Source organism: Cololabis saira, chromosome 6, assembly GCF_033807715.1.
Source record: "Cololabis saira isolate AMF1-May2022 chromosome 6, fColSai1.1, whole genome shotgun sequence".
Taxonomy (NCBI): domain Eukaryota; kingdom Metazoa; phylum Chordata; class Actinopteri; order Beloniformes; family Belonidae; genus Cololabis; species Cololabis saira.
The window spans coordinates 9,542,078-9,559,404 of NC_084592.1; the positions used below are offsets into that span (position 1 = coordinate 9,542,078).

Sequence of the window (17,327 nt, forward strand, 5' to 3'; positions counted from 1 at the left end):
AACCCCACCCCTTTCAATATATTTTTCCCCCCATTGAGAAACAACATGTCAAAAAGCTTCAGACAGTATCAAAATAAGAGATCAAATATTGCACCATCATTAGAATACAACAGAGTTATCATGTACAAGAGATTGGAACAAAATCAAAAGTACACAATTGTTATGGTGTAATATACACAATCAAATGTGTGAGTTGTTGACAATGCATGCCATGTCAGCAAACTACAATTGTATTAGACTACAACACTTACAAACATTGTTTGCATACACTTGTATACTGTATGTACAGTGCATATATATATATATATATATATATATATATATATATATATATATATATATATATATATATATATATATATATATATATATATATATATATATATATATATAAACTTAGCATCACACATAGAAATATACCCTGTAATGCCACCAGTCTTAGAAACTAACAGGTAAAAGTAGTGTCCTATCAACATCTCATTTGTAAATTGAAGAAAAGCTGCACTTGAACGACGCGATGCAGGCTGCAGATCAACTGCCCCATTACTTATTCAAAACTGATATCTTACAGCTATTAGTGTTAAATACTGTGTCAAACTGCCAAAAAGGTACAAAGTTGAGGTGAATTTCTTTTTTTAAATTCTATGTAATGATATGAGGATTTCCACTTGCATAAAGCAAGAAGTGAAAAGTGCCTTAAAGTATTCCTTAAAAATTTTAAGAACCCTACAATATGTGTGGTAGGCGCCTGACCAACAATTATACTTTCTCCTTGGCTAAAACTAATCTTTTCCCCGTCTTATATGGAAGTAAGACTTAAGACTTTACCGGTCTATTAAATAAGAGTCTGAACAAAATAATCTGGTCAATGTGTTTTCTTAGACATTCATTTTGGTACTGATTTCACATCCACAGAAAAGATGTCAACTTACAGATACTAACTCCATTTAGCCATATCTCATTTAAATCTTATGACTACCAATAAAGCACATTTTACACTAAATGACTCAAAGTATGGCACTTGACAAAAGAACTTGACACATCATTGTCATGCAAACAAAATAAAGCTTTAAAGCAAAAAAAAAAACAAAACAAAATAAAGATTTGATTTTGACCAAAAAGGATGCTTTCAGTAGTAGCAAATGGCATCATAATACTTAAGTCATGTAAAACTTGTTCAAGTGTTACTTTGCGCGCACACACACACACACGCACACACCAAAAAAATCATGTCACTTAATCATGCAGTTAAAGATACTTAAAGTTGAGCAAGCATAGCATGCGACAGCATCCCATAACTTCAACATTAACACCAAGAATAAGATGGTGATGTTCATGTTCTGTAAGGAAACCCAAAGGCTGCTTTAAATGCTTTATTGCATCTGCAGATTGCACTGCCAAACTGGACTGAAGCTGAACCCCACAATCATGGAAGTTTTAGTTTTGCTACTAGTTTGTGACTACAACTCAGAGATCTAGTCGTCACTTATGATTAGTTGCATACCTGGTCATGTGCTATGAGTGGTTATTAACTTAGAAATGGCTTTTTTGTTGCTGTGAAGATCCATGACTTCCCTTCACACTTCCATCGGCATCCTTGAGTGTCATTTTGGCACCAAGCACAAACACGCAAATGGATCTTGTTCACCGCACCACATTCACCTTTTCTCAGTAGAGGGATTAAAAATCCAGCTCTCCTTGAAAACCTCCTCACTGTCTTCTGTGCTACCAAATGCGTCCAGTCACCTTAAGGGAGTACTTGTCATCTCTGGCAGTTTTTGCTTCCAGGTTAGAGGTCAACCATTGAGGCCTTGGCCAGGTCCTTAGTTCCCTGGAGAATTCTCTTCATATGACCCACTTTCGATATCCCCAAATCCTGAGAACCAACAAGAAAAACCAACACATTATAAACACCCAGAGAAAGCTCTGCTCCACATCAATGACTAAACACCGACCTTTAGGGCATTTCAAGAGGTCATATCATGATTTTTTTCTCATTTCTTTCTGTCTTGTATTGCTCTTTAGGATGGAAAAATATTTGCAAGAAAAACATCAAATTAACTTATCCTATGTGAGTATGTTGTTTGTGATCTTCCAAAAAACACTTCTTTGCGGTCCAGTATTTTCCTCTGTTACTTAATGACATCATCGTTTACAGTGAATACTTGAATGGCTGCTTTGCATGTGCCAAACAAAGACTCAACAACTGCATTAAACTACTGTATTCTGGGTCAGAAATAATCAGTCAGATGAAAGTGGGACTTTCCAGAGGGACCTAGACGAGACAGGAACTAAAACAAAGCATTTCATACTGCAGCATTGCAAATATGGTTTACAAGCTTTTATTTTGAGGTAAAGTCATGTAAAGCATATACCCATGTCCAGTCAGTCCACCTTTCATTCATACAGAATACAGCTCATTCATATTTAAGGCATTTAATTCATTCACTTTAATAAAACGAACTAAAAGATTTAAGAGAATGAATTAACTATTTTTTCAGATCCATATATTATTTCTGATTGTTTGGATATCTCACGGTCAGAGGAGAGTTATAATTTTAATCAGTACAGAAGTCACGAATCGGGTGAGCAGGGTGTGAGACGTGTGGGTTTTGTCTTCTTTAAAGCCTATTTAGACACCTAACTAATGTCAATGATGTTCACTAGATGGATCCCTTTTCCTCAAGACAGTCCATGAGACAGCAGCAAACATCTTAATGGCTTCTGCAGGATTATTGATTTAAAACAACTGTGTTGTGGTGTGTGGTTTCTGCTCAGCTGCAGGGGGAGGTGTGAGGGAGTAGTTCAGGAAACAGTGCCAGGAGGACAAAAATGATCATAGCTGCACAAAATCACTAATAAGTCCTCTCTTATTCACAGAGTAGCACCCTGGGAACCAAAAAGGGAAGGACCTGAAACTTACTTGCCATGTGTTTTACTTGGAAAAGAATCAAATAAATCAACATTTGCTTCACTTGTTGTGTCTGTCTGTGAAAGAACTGAAAATAAAATGTCACATAAATATTGTCGCTACAACTAGTATCTAAAAACGGCCTTCAAGCAGAAACCCCACACCACCACAAACTGAATTCACATTTATTTAGGCTATTTTTTTGTGGAGGACCTAAAGAACAAAACAATTATGAAACAGTAACATTGCTGAAGAAATGTCCATTTAATATTTGGGTGCATAGACACTCCTTTATAGTGACATCCTGGATACGCTGGTGTGAAAACGTGTCTCTGCACTGTGTTATCAATCAATCAATCAATCAATCAATCAATCAATCAATCAATCAATCAATCAATCAATCAAAAAACTTTAATATCCCAGGGGGAAAATATGCTACGTTATAACTCTTCAGGTTACTCTAGAAATCTTTTTCTACACACTATTCTGCAAATATTCCGTCATCACCGGCATCAAATTTTATAGAAGCAATTTACATTTGAATAAAATTGAGAAAAGGGTGCAATTATAAATCCATTTGCAAGCCAACACTATGGATGGATTTATAAATATGTCAGGCTACTGATATGCTTAAGCAGCGTTTGTGGCTGTGGACTGAAACTTACACTAACGTTAGCATGATAAAGGCCTCTACAAGTCTGGAAAATTAAATGTACTTTTAAATGTTCTAGAGATTTTGGATTCCACTTCATTATGCCTTGCATTCAAAATCATACACATAAATTCCCAATTTTTTGTGTTTATTATATATTGAAATTAAAATGTAATAGTTCCCAATTCTATAACAGTTTCTAAATAATAATTGTTGTATCATTATGGATACATTGGATAATTTTATGTACTTTTGAATTTATTGTTTGTTTTTTTATTTGTTATTATGGGGCTGGTAGAGATGTCTCAAAAATTCATGTATCAAATATGATATATGCAGCATTACAGGGTTAATCCTAACTTCATCATCCAAAACTCATCTGTGCCTATAAGAATTGTACATTTAATTTAACATCATTGTACATCTGCAATGAACATGTATGTCATTCCTATTTGTACATTAATCGAACATAAAAAAAGTTAAGCGCTTGTAAAAGTTGTACATTTCTAATGATATAAATAAAACAGTGATATAAACCAGATGAATCCACATCCATAAAACAGCAAAAGCAAACAAATATTGTAATGATGTAAAAGCATATGAAGGATACTGTACTTGTAAATAAGTTATAGCAGCATTTACCGCAAAATATGACGTTCTGGCAAAAAAAAGTGCAAGTTCTTTCTTGAGTTTATTGTCAATCTGCATCTGCCTCATGGCAACACTTCAAAGGGTCTGTGATCTGAGTGGGAGGGGCCCTGGAGGCTGTTACAGTTTTATTCTAAGTAGTTCTTCCATGAAAAAAAAAAAAAAAATCAGGTCGTGGTGATTGTGCACAACAACTTTAATGTTCAATAATAATGGGGAGCTCATTGTTTTGTTGCCCAATTTTACCTCATAGATTGTGAGGGGTGAGAATGTTTGTAAAATTTGGAAATGTACTTCACATGAACCTTTCACCAGTTAATCTGAACAACCTACAACTTTAACAATTTAATCAAAGGAGACTTAATTGAGACGTTTGTTTTTCAAAAGTTAACAACATTTCCTGAGTTTCTAATGAAATGTTTCTGGCTTACTTTGACAGAAATACCTCAGGAATACAGTAGTAAAACAACCTTTACAACCATGTCTTTTCGGCTCCGTTCCCAGCAGTTAGCATCTCACCTCCAGTCCACTCTACTCTTCCATGGATGATGCCTTTTTTTAAATCAGCTTTTCAATTTCCCACCACACACTTGTAAAAAACAGATAGTGCTGCATAAAATGAAGCCAGGTGTCCATAAAGATGAGGACATTGTAAAACTACTTTGGGTGTCTTGGAAACATTTCAGACAAATTTGTCCAAAACAAAGTGGCACAACTGTGTCATATTAGGAGTTTGAGTTGGTAGTTACTTCGGACATGCAAATCTATGCTCTGAAATTCTGAATTTAGTTTTTGCTTGTTTATTTCTTTTGTTGTTTATTCTTTAAATTCAAAAATACTTTATTTTTCCCAAAGGGAAATTAATTCAATCCATTTGTAAGAGAAGTCCAATATAATAATTGCACAAAATATAACTTAAAAAAATGGGTCTCTGTCAGGCTTCAGTATGTCTCTTGTTAGTGGTTTTTGTCGTATCTGGATGTAAACGTTTTATGTTGTCCACAGGCAGCATATTCTGAAACATAAAAGTAGAAAGTAAACACTTCCATACTGTTCATTTTCTGGGAAACTGTGGTGGTAGAAGACAAAAGTTTTTTTTTTGCCTGTTTTAAGTTGCACCAATCTGTTTTGCATCCATCACACATTACGCTCTTCTCTCTTGTGTGATGAGAAAATTATTGGAAGTCATTTCCCAAACGTCTCCCATACCCACAGTAATTTAATGAAATATTTTTGGTTGATCTGAAGCACAAGTTTCACCTTGCTACATCATTTTGAACTTCTACAACCAGTCCAGCTCAGTTTGGACTTCCCACTTCTAGGCTTCCCTCCTCTTCAGCAGATGCACAGTGTTAGTGGGTTAGAACAAGTCACCTTCACCAAGCAACAACCAGACGGTAAAAGCCAAGCAGAGCGATGCAGCGCAGCACGAGAGGTGGCAGAAACAGGGAGGCATCGAATGGGTTACAGGGCAAGAGCGTCGCAGCACGACAAGAGACACAGAGAAAGAACTGATTGGAGGAGAGGTTTCACACCAATTCACTGAGGGGAGTTAACAAGTGTATGTGTTTGTGTGTGTGTGTGTGTGTGTGTGTGTACCTTCAGGTCCCTCCTCTCCAGGTGCAGGAGCTCCGAGCCGCGGATGTCGTGTCGGATGAAAGTGTCTCTGTACTCCCCCAGACTCAGCTGTTCCAGCCAGACGCCCACCTCCTCTGTGCCCCATCTCTCCACTACACACACACACACACACACGCACACACGCACACACACACACACACACACACACACACACACGCACACACGCATACGTGCACACACACAAAGCAGAGCAGAGAGAGGCTCAGAGCGCCCACCACCACGTACAGCTCCACCTGAATCTCAGACCCACTCACACATGCTCTTTCCCACACAGATGTGAATGTGTCATCGCAACCTCACAGATGGGCACAACTTGTGGAAAATCACGGGGTGGAGAAGAAGGAGGGTGGGGGGGCATCGGAAGAAGGGAAGAGAGAAAGCAGTGGCGGCAGCTGGCGGAGGAGGAAGACACTTAAAGTTGGTCAGAACAAGGCCGTGTTTGGGGAAGACTTGGATGGGGGGGGGTCATGCATTTGATCAACCGTTGTCAGAACACAGAAAAAGTAGGAGGTGCAGGAAGGTGGAAGCCTGTGTGGTCTGCAGGAAGTTCAGCCTGACTAAGCAGGGCCGAGCCTGCAAAGTCAGATTTAAGATCTAAAGCCACCCAGTATGCTGCAGCATTTCGGTCTTCTGGAAGGACGATGCTGACGTTCTAAGAAATGGTTTCATTCTGACTCATTAGAACCGACGAATCCCTGCAGGCTTCTCCATGTTGCACAGACTCTGTGCCTTCCTAGATCACGTTGGCAACTGGATGGGGGCATGGATGGAGGAAAGAGGGTGCAAGTTGAAGGCTGGGTTCATACTGTGGGATGTAACACCTCAAACACACATCCATCCTTTGCGTTTTGACTCAGGGGATCACAGTGCAGTAACACCTTGATTGTGTGGATCGAAAGAGCCCAGTTTGCTTTGGTGCATGTCAGGTTTAGTCCAGGCATTGGTCTTCCACTGCCTCATGGTATTAATGGAAGAACAATGGATGGCAGCACCTCCAGCAAGTTTTTCAAAATCTTAACATGTCGTGTGAGAGTTGGTTTAACTGCTTTGCTAAAGAAAGGAAAAAAAATGAAATCCGTGCCATTCGGTTTTCTGTTTTGAAACCTGCCCAGCTCGACTTCCTGAGCAGGTGCAGCAACCCTGTCTGCTCAGCACTGACGGTAAAGTGGCCCTACCTGACTGAGGGCTCGTCTTCTTGGCCGCCTTCTCCTTCTTGAACTTGGGAACTATGCGGAACATGCTGCTGCGACTGTTCCTCTTGCCGTAACCCAGAGAGTGGTCCTGGTACATAAGCAGAGTGAACCTATAGCCTTTCATTTAGCTACTCAGCTCTCGACACCTTCAGCCATGCGACATTTAACAGTGTTTTGTAGACAAAAAATCAAAAAGAAAAAAACAATAACCCAGGATGTGAACATTTGTATTTATTTTTAGCATTGATAACGTGATCTCAGTCAGAGGAACAGGAACATGCAATCATGATGTTCTTCAGCTTTTCATACACAAATCTTTCTTGACTTCTTTCAACAAAACCTCCCAAAAGTTGACAATGCTGGAGGAAAAAAAAAAACCGATGCAGCTTAGAAACAATAACCTACAATCATCTGGCTCTTTTTCCTCAGCGTACAACCTGCATCGAATCACGCATCAAACACAGTTGAAGAAGAAATGATGCGAGTTCCTTGGAAGTAACTGTATATTTGCATTCATTTGTCATTAAACAATATCTGACCTTCATCTAAGCACAAAGATAGACAGGCGTTTTGTGTTTAAGCCAATAACACTACCCATTTATTGTGTTTTTATTGAAAACATTGTGTTGCTTCCACCATGCCTCACATGCTTCCATGTGGATATTAAGCTACATGTTGTGGCTCATGTTTTTGCCAAACAACATCAATTTCATGAGTTAAAAAAGCTTCAGAGCAAAAGCATTTGACATAAATAATCAAATGCATATTAACTGATATTCAGAGCTGAGTTTTTCTGTCTTTCTGTGAAGTGATGAAGACCTCTCCTCTCTGAGATCACTTTAAAGATCCCCAGCTTTATTCAAATCCTCCACTCTTGACCTTTCTTCTGAGATCTTCACCTTCGGTGAAGGCGTTGGTCTAAAGGAGGACTTTACTTAATTTTTCCAGCCAACATTGTCAACATGTGAATGATGGACACAAGAAGCCTCTGATTTGTTTGTGAAAGCAGAAGCTCATGATTTTAATTTAGACGCAGATCAACTGAATCCTGAAAGTCAAGTGAGAAAATAAAATTTCACTTTCATTTTTTTTTCCTGTGTTACTGATTAGAAAACAAATACAATCCCCTTTTACACATAAAGGAGTTTTTCATCTTAAATTATTCATTTTATTTGAAGGAATATTTATCGTTTTTTAGAAGTGTTGTCTAAGCTCTAGCAGTCTCTGGACTTCTGTCCCAGTTTTCTTTTGACTGGTGACTGTATGGATGTCTGGTAGATGCTTGCTGACATCCTTACCTGATTGAATTGAATCCTTGCCATAACTTTATAAAAACCTGTTTGGAAATTCTATTTTCTCACTTTCTCAGTCATTTTTGAAGAATTTTGACCATAAATAATGACTAAAAGCAGAAGATGCTCTTTTAGTTGTTCACATCACTGTTGACATTTATAGACAGATTTGAGTTATGAGACAGAAATAAAATGCGACACACCGTTGATGCAGAAATGGAGCGTGCATGTGTGCTCTCTGAGATGGCTTACCTCCTCATCGTTGGGCTGAAGGATGTGGTAGAGCCAGGGGATTTCTCCCAGTTTGCCCAGTTCCAACTCCACGCTCTGCAGAGCACTGGACAGATGCTCCTCCTCCGGTGGGTCCAGTTGCTGCAGGAGGAGCAGGAAAAAAAGTCAACAATAGAGTCCTAAAATAACCCTTTAATGTTTTAACAAGGTCTTAACAGCAGGTGATGAACAATCAGGACTCACCAAAGAGACTCGGCCCAACAAGAGAGACTCGGTCTCATTGTAGAGCGCCTTGACGGTGCTGGCCACCTCAATGGCCGTGTTCCTCGTCAGGCTCTGGAGAGGAAACACAACCATGACTCAGTCCCAGTATAAACATCACACCACATGTTCAATACGTGCAGAAAAAACCCCCATACTTTATAAAACAGTGCTAGTAGCTGTTTTAATCACTCAGCTTTAATATCAAACAACACAAAAAAGGTACAAGCTGTAGAACGCCACGTATACAAAACATTTCATCGTGAAGTGGATTTTTTTTTGTGTATTTCTAGTTTGTTAAAATTGTTTGATGACTGTTCATACTTAATGTAAACTAACCCCTGAACCACTGGTTTACTTTGTGCCAATTGGTTTCAAACGTGGCCTCTAGCGCCACCTGCTGACCACAGTGAACATTCTAGTTCCCTCCGAACCCGTAGAGACACCTCGTTTCAGCAGTTTCCTGCAGAGCTTTGTCTAATTCACTAATAGAAGTGGGTATCAAAATTACGACGCAAGTGTGGAAAAATATCATATTAATAAAAAAAGCCAAGCATGAATTCATAAAGTTCAAAGTTCTTCACAGATTATCTTTTTGTCCAAAGAGGTAACATAAGACACTGTATTCCCAGAAGCTTTGCCTCTATGTGAAATAAAAAAATGCACATTTAGCCACTTCGGAATAAAGCCTTTTTGTACAGTGTTACCCGCCTCTTTTATCTATTTATTTATTAGTTCGTCCGAGGCCTTCTTTCCCCTGCAGCTGCCTTGTTTGGAACCACCCAAGCGTTTGAAGCCCATCTCCCTATTCACATCCCCAACATCTGATATATGGTTAAATGAATTAGGAAATATATTACATCTGGAGCAAATCTGAAAGACAAAGAATTATTCAGAAAGACTGATGGAAATTCTTAAATGAATAACTGTATTAAGAAGAAACAACCTCATGTACAGTATGTGTGTGTGTCATGTCCTAAAAGTGTTGTTGCAATAGTACTATTACTATTACTGCTATTGTTTTTGTCATTTCTTTTTTTTAATGTAAATTCTCATAATGTCAAAAAAGAAAGATTCAGCAGCAATGAAAATGGACACGTGGTTGTAGCTTATGCTGTAGTATTGCATTACATGCCATTGGTTGGCCTCAAATAGCTGCGGAGATGGATGAAAACGTTATTGTGTTAACTTAAACTCATTTTAGAGGGGACAGCTAATGAAATAAACATTTTCTGTGCTTGATTGGATATACTTGGGTGTCTGCCGTGACTACCAAAATAAAAGCTCTAACATAAACTCAAACCTGGAACCTTAGTTTTGGACAGGCTGAGTGTGAAAATATGTCATTCAGTAGGCTGTTGGGATTTGCATGGTTCTGTGACATCACAGACTAAGATTAGGGGAGAATTATCCAGCCACAGCATTTGTTTTACCCCCGTCCATCCATCTAACAATCGTGGGTAGCACAACACTGCAACGCCGCTTTCAAATAATGCATACTCTGCAGAAGAAATGGGTAGAGTCAAGGTGAGTTGCTGGCCTCACCTACTAAAACTGGAGCTGTAAAAATATGCTGAAAAGAGAGCTGCTATACTTTATTTCTGTAATATTTTTGCCAAAGAGCATCATAGACCCTCCATTAAGACTTCATGGCCTATGAACTCCAAAATGCAACCCATTGAAAAAAGCCCAGAATGTTGTCATATTTGCGTTGATGGCTCACCTCTGGGAACTTTGGGTGCGTTTTGTTGATGGCGTGAGACGCGGCATTAACAGCGTGAGCCAGCTCCTGCTCCAAAAGCCCGTTGGTCTTTGCAGCCTCACAAATCCTGTGATTTGACAAAGCGCAGTCAGCGGGCTTTATTCAAAGCCTGAGCATTTTCAAACTGATGGCCTACAGTGATGGCGGGACACAGTTACCTTGTGATGAGCTCCTCTGCAGCTCGGGCACACATTTGCACCAGGGCAGCTTCCTCCTCTGTAGCCAGATCCACAGACTGCTGTGGGTAGAGGTGAGGCCGCAGAGGAGGCTTGTCGTACTTCAGCTTGTCCTCCCATGACTTCAGCGTGTTCTCAAACGCCTGCAGGAAGAAACGGAGCAGACAAAGGATCAAAACAAATGAAGAAAAAAAAGCATGATCGTCAACCCTCGAGAAATTCCGGTCTCTTTTATCTCTATTATACAAAGTTTCCAGGCCTTTTCCACACAAAGCCCACTCATCCTCCCCACTCCACCATCCTCCTCACCCGGTCTCTGGTGAGCATCTGTGCTCTGTTCTTGTGCTGGATCTTGATGACTCCAGGAGGCTGTATCCAGGCCTCCCCATCCACTTGGATTGGAACCCCCTCGTCCCCCAGGATGGTGATCTTCACCGTCCGACACTGATGATTCAGGCAGAGGGATCGGATCAGATTCCTGGATACCGATTTGCATTGTGAACTCCGGATGCTGTTTGCGTGTCTGCTCACCTGTGCTATGCGGTGGTGTTGCAGCTTGATGACTCTGGACACAGCCATCTGCATGCTCCCAAATACGGCCACAACTTCCAGGATCTTATCATCAAACGATGGCGCACAAAAGATCTGCACAGCAGCAAAAAGAAATTCATGAGACGTCGGTGTTAGATTTGTAGTACAAGCTAATGTTGTGTGCAGCATTTCTAGAATCTAGACATGGTCATTCTCCTAAAAAAAAACGAAGTGTTCCTCTCAGTCCTCTTAGGGTGACAATATAGTGAGAGAATTGGGGTCACATCCAGTAACTACCTCCCAGGATAGGGATGATGTTACACTGTATCACTCAGGCTGTGAAGGATCACATGTTTCACGTGTGTCACTAAAGGACAAAGTGACATTTGTCACGTCTTGAAGCCCCTAAGAGCAGCAGAGGTGTTGAAAGCTGGCTTAAACTCAGCTAATATTTATATGATATAGTAAGTACCTGCAAATACTGAACAGTAAGTCGATGTAGGAAAAAATGAGAGGACGTTAATGAAATGCAGTTCAAAACTGTTTTATTTCTTTAACTGGGAATGTGGAAGGGGGCGGGGACTCGAGTGATTGGCTATCCATCCCTTTAGTTCAATAAAACTTAAAGTAAAGAAACAAGTAAGAAAATTTTAAATAAATAACTGCAACCTCCAAGACAAATGAAAGATAAATTAAAAAAGAGAATCCTGATAAAATGTACTCACTAAAAATAAAACAAAATTAAAAACAAATTAATTTCATCAAATAGCTAAAATAAATATAAACATTTAGTATAAACTGAAGAATTAAATCTCAGTCTTTGACCAAAGGAATTAACAGGTTCTCAAAAGAAAAGAAACTCTGAAAAGGGTATAAAAAACTCTGTGAAAAGTGAGACTCAAGCCACGAGATGGAAACGAGAAGTGTATCTGTAAACCGAGCTTAAACACTCGTTCTAGCATTCGTCTTCGTTGTCAGGTGATTATTTGATTTCATTCCGAAACCACAAATGAGCCACTGAGTGTCGACGCCTCTGATTTATTCAAGCAAAAGAGGAAACTTTGATTACATTCTATGAGTCTGTGTTTAAGAAAACAATGACAAAGTTTATCTAAATGCCCTCTCCGTGTCTCTGTTTCTTCCTCTCTGGTGCACCAGTTACATAACACCAGACACACATTTAACATGTATAATATCTGTGTCCTCCACAGGGGCCCGTTCTGGGGTGTGCGGTGTGCAGACTGACACTGTAATCCCTCAGCAGCCCTTGTGCTTTGAGCCTTAAACAAACAAGCGCGCATATCTCCCCAGCTATCCCTCCTCTAGGTCAGCCGGGTCATGTAAAACCAGCGTCCTCCCTGTCATTCATTAGTTAACAATAGAGGAGAAATTAAAAAAAAAGCCTCCAGGAGTCTGGCCAGTTTCTTGCCTGTGGAGGAAAACACCCCACTTCCTCTCCAGAGGTGATCTAAGTTGCCTACCAAGGGCATGACAGCAGGATGGAGCATGGCGCTGAGAGTCGTTTCACTGCGCGCGACTGTTGGAGCGTAAATGTACTCACATCATCCTCTTTGGTGCCGCCCCAGAAGTTGGTTCCACCGGCGTAGCTGGGAATGTTTAACACTGCGATCCCCTGGAGGCTGGGCAGTGGGATGTACTGGCCGTCACACTGGGAGAGGCACAACAACCAGGAGAGACTGTGACTTAACATATATACCGTAACAGATATAACAGATCTGTTGTTAGTTTTAACATATTTTACTGCTTCCTTTCATGGTCTTTCACGACGTCCACAGTAAAGACTATTAAGGATGAGTAGAATATATTTTTCTAAAGCATTACTTACGTTATTGCCTGAAATTTTCTTTACACATCAGCCATGAATAAAGAATTAAATGCTCTCAAAATCGCCTCTGAGAGCACCATGGCTCCAAAAACACAGCTTGTATCACTGTGAGTGTGGCTGGCAGTCATTGGGTCGCTGGTTTGTCATTTTCTTCAGTAAAAAGTATGTTTGTGTGCTTTACACGTGTGTCCTCAGAGGAAGGTTGGAAGGGAAGGGATTGTAGTTTTGAATTGTTTTGCTGACTTAGAGTGGAGGAGATTAGACTAGACCCACATGGGACAAACAAGCATGTGATGGCAATAACTGAAACTCGGTTTGATGCAAGCAAAGCTGACAGAATTGAAGAGACATAGTGGTCCATAATCTGTACACTAATGTCCAATTGAAGACATAACCAAAGCTCAAGCACGATACACCTGAGGAATTAATGAAGAATCTAACACAAAACGCATTGACATAGGTTTTAATATTCTATTCATGTCTCAGAAGGATTTTGTCTTCAGATAAAATATTTCTCTTTCATCACCTGGATTAAATATGTCTGAACTGCAGAGAACGTATTCATTTGCAGTTATCTAGGAATTAAACTGCTGAAAATAACTGTAAATTAGGATTATAACGTATTTGGACTGAAAGTACAGACGGCTTTTGGACAAAGATTTTTTTTTCAAGGAAGCAGAGAAGTTCTCCACAAGATTTCTTCAGACTTTTCTGCGTTTTCACTGAGGTTTACAGTTCTGGAAAGATGAGGAAAATTAGCTTGAAACTTGTGAAAACGAGTGTTCTTGAGCTGCGTTCACTAAAAATGTGGCAGTTTTGCAATTTCCAAGAGGATTGTGCTTAGATAGGTTGGAATGCAATGGTTGTGAAATAATTAAACGACAACGTTTCCTGATTGTAAAAGGATCCGATTCCTGCTTTTGAGATGCAAGTGGTCAAGGAAATAACCTTCAGAAGTCCTTCACCTCAGGGGAAAGTGTCAACCAGAACACAGCCTAAATGAGCACATAATGGAGAACTACTGCCACTCCTAAACATGTGAGTATATCTAAGAGCAGAAAAAAAAGGCTTCATGTACTACATCTTCAACATTTCATAGTGCTTTGCGAGCTTCAACATGAGCACTGATGGCTGTTTGATCTGACTCCCACTCCACAAATCATCACAAATCAACAGTTAAAGCTGCAGTGTTTCCTTGTCTCACCTCTAACTGCACCTTCTGCTCCAGATTTTTGTATGTTCTCTGCAGGAGCTCCTTCGTACCCAGAACTCCATACCACATCATATTTTTAGTGCGACTCCTGCATGAGGAAAATGCAGAAGGTGAGATGAACACCTGTGTCTTTACGTGTCTTTGGTTTAAAGGATCTTTTTTTTTCTCAGTTTAGTTCAAGAAGCGTCAGGTCTACAAACTGAGGCGGCAGTTACAAAACCACAAAGAAACCGATGCTTCCCATTAACAACGCTACAAGGCAGGTTGAATCAATAAGAACCGATGCCCCTAGGCGATAGGAGATCTCACCTGCATTTCTCTGGATGCTCTTCTCGCTTGTTGTTAAACTCCAGGGAGATCTTGGCGTCCAGGCCGATGCCAAAGTAGTTGTTCATGACACACTTCTCCATGTAGCCCTCTCTACGTGGAGAAACAGGAACATAAACATCTGGAAAGTCAGTAAATTCTCTGAGGAGAACCAGAGAGAAGAAGACAGAGGCATGCTTATAAACTTGCAGAGATGATGAAGAAACACTGATGAACCAATCAGACCAACAACAACAACAACAACACCACAGTGACAAAGACGGAGGAAGGCAATAAAGGAGGAGCGGCCCTCACAGCGAGTCGAGGTCGGGGTCGATGAAAGGCGTAGCACCGAAGGGGTCGATGTTTGCCAGCAGCATCTTGCTAATGATGGAGCTGCCAGCGATAGAGGCAGCCAGCCCTGCTCGCAAGCCTGCACACACACACACACACACACACACACACACACACACACACACACACACACACACACACACACACACACACACACACACACACACACGCACACACACACATCTGTCACATAGTGCTGTGCTGCAAATATCAGAGTGATCGTGCCCTTGTTGATGCATTGTGCAAAGGCCTTGCTTGTGTGTGTGTGTGTTTGTGTTTACCGGGGCAGATGATGCGTGTGTTGAGCACGGGGAGGTTCTCTTTGCTTGTGGTGAAGGGGGTGATGGTGAAGGAGCCGTACGACTGGGTGCTGCGGCTCACCTTCCTCTCCGTCGGAGAACAGGGACTCTTAGCAGCTGGACACGAACAGAGAAAAACTTTTCAGTACCGTTCCTCCAGGGAACTGCATGCTTCCTGAGGTCGAGTAGAACTGGGGCTACTAAATATAATCCCTTTTTCATGTGATATAGAGCTTCTAGCTCCACTTAAGGGAGGGGGTTGAGTAATAAAATGTGATAAAGCTGCTGTCAGTGGGCATGACTGCATGACTTAATCAGCAGGGGGAACAAGCCGTCTGAATGGACACTGAAGTCTACAACAACTGTGGCTACAATCATAAATTCATGAAAACCATGTTTGCACAAAGGAAGAGTGGTGCACAATGATTCTTTTTACTAGATTTATAAAGCTGGGATCTCATCCATCATGAATTTTATGCACAATTGCAAGGCTGACTTCCCCTCAATTTTAGACGTATCAGGGTGCTGGCGCTGTAATTACTTTTTAGTATGTAAAACACGCTGTGAATCGTACAGTACATGTACAGACATTATTACAAGTGAAACAGCAAGTGTACTTTTTACTAAATGTGAACATGTAAAGTTTTATTCAGTAATCTCCTCTTCTGGAATCGTAAGAAGCAAAACTCTCTTTAAAATTTAGAGTCAATGAACCTGCAGAGGTTAAAACAAAGGACTGGAAAGCCACACTCCAAAAATGGACCTTCTAGAAATGAAGCCAAATATTCCCAAGTCTCGTTAAAATTGTCTTATTTTGGGGGCCCAGAGTTCCCATCGAGATGATGCACCATATGCAGAGGCTCTCACCCTCGTGCAGGGGGTTCAGGTTCAAAATCCCAGCCTGTCGCTCTTTATTGCTTACCTCACACCTATACTCGTTTCCTCTCTAACCATTTTCAAAATAAAGGCCTCTAGAGCAACAAAAAAAAAGATTTTTTTTAAAATAATCTTAATTTTAAGCAAAAATATTTCCACAAATGGGATAAGAGCATTTTCTTGAGTAGACTTATTAAAACTAGTCAAATAGTCTTCTAGTGTTCTTAATACAAGGTATTTTTACTTAATATGTTTTTGCAGCGCAGTGGTGACGTAGGCCTTTACGAAATAAGAATCCATCAGTGAGCCACATCTCTCACTCAGGCCAAGTCCTCATCCGGCGTCCTCACAGCCACTCCCAATATTTTAGTAAAATGATTATACATTTCACCATTCAAACCCTCTTCAAACATTTTACGTAATCAATTAAAAAAAAAACTCAACTAAGAGCAGATAACTCCTCCTCAATTTCACAATTATTTTCAATGAAGGTGGAAAAACCGCTAACTTTTTGGGCACAAAAAAGCATCCACCTATAATTTAGTTATCGTTCTTGGACAACAGACAGATGAATGATAACATGGGGGGCCTCGGGGGGGTCAGTCAGCTGGAGTGGAAATCCTTCTCTATCTGCACTGGATGGTTGCATAGCTCGTGTTTTGCCTCATTCAGCCTTGTAAGGCAGAGATGGACAGATGTACAGATGAAGCTCATGTCTCCCGACGAAGGAGCTTTTGTAAAGTTCCAAAAGCACAATTTTCATGTTGTTTGCACCATAAACTACTGGACGAGGTCACGGAAGTACCAGTGGTAATTTGTGAGGGCGGTCATCAGATTTAAAACTGTTCAGAGGTTCAAGCTCCTCCAATAAGACAAGACCTCACTGCCCGCAACTTTTACTTTTTAGGAAAATTTATCAGTTTGAAGTTTTAACAAAAGTATGTTCCTTTGCCAACCCAAAACCAAATTCACCTTATTCGCACAATCTTTTCAGCTATCAAAAGACAAGGATCATATAACCTCCATCTAGTGGAAACATAACAGCAGGCGTAATACAGTCTGGTCCAAACTGTTAATACAGGCGTTTGTTTATGACCCGTCTATGATATGAAGTTCTGTTTAGATTCTCTCTCGCCTT

At 40.3% G+C, this 17,327-nt stretch overlaps 1 protein-coding gene across 6 annotated transcripts in view; it reads right to left on the reverse strand.

The window, feature by feature from the left end:
* Positions 1-403: 403 nt before the first annotated feature.
* Positions 404-17,327, reverse strand: part of dgkh (diacylglycerol kinase, eta) — a 72,714-nt gene continuing 55,790 nt past the window's right edge. For 3 of the 6 annotated variants that reach the window (XM_061723240.1, XM_061723238.1, XM_061723243.1), the window contains 14 exons: positions 15,296-15,430; positions 14,976-15,093; positions 14,664-14,774; positions 14,346-14,442; positions 12,857-12,964; positions 11,296-11,409; positions 11,074-11,208; positions 10,747-10,907; positions 10,550-10,655; positions 8,809-8,901; positions 8,587-8,706; positions 7,025-7,130; positions 5,811-5,941; positions 404-1,876 (listed from right to left, as the gene is read on the reverse strand). In XM_061723240.1, the coding sequence (XP_061579224.1) occupies positions 1,790-1,876; positions 5,811-5,941; positions 7,025-7,130; positions 8,587-8,706; positions 8,809-8,901; positions 10,550-10,655; positions 10,747-10,907; positions 11,074-11,208; positions 11,296-11,409; positions 12,857-12,964; positions 14,346-14,442; positions 14,664-14,774; positions 14,976-15,093; positions 15,296-15,430 (1,622 nt within the window). In that variant the 3' untranslated portion in view covers positions 404-1,789. Of the gene's footprint in view, positions 1,877-5,810; positions 5,942-7,024; positions 7,153-8,586; positions 8,707-8,808; positions 8,902-10,549; positions 10,656-10,746; positions 10,908-11,073; positions 11,209-11,295; positions 11,410-12,856; positions 12,965-14,345; positions 14,443-14,663; positions 14,775-14,975; positions 15,094-15,295; positions 15,431-17,327 lie in introns of all 6 variants that reach the window. The other 3 variants (XM_061723239.1, XM_061723241.1, XM_061723242.1) reach the window with 3 other exon arrangements.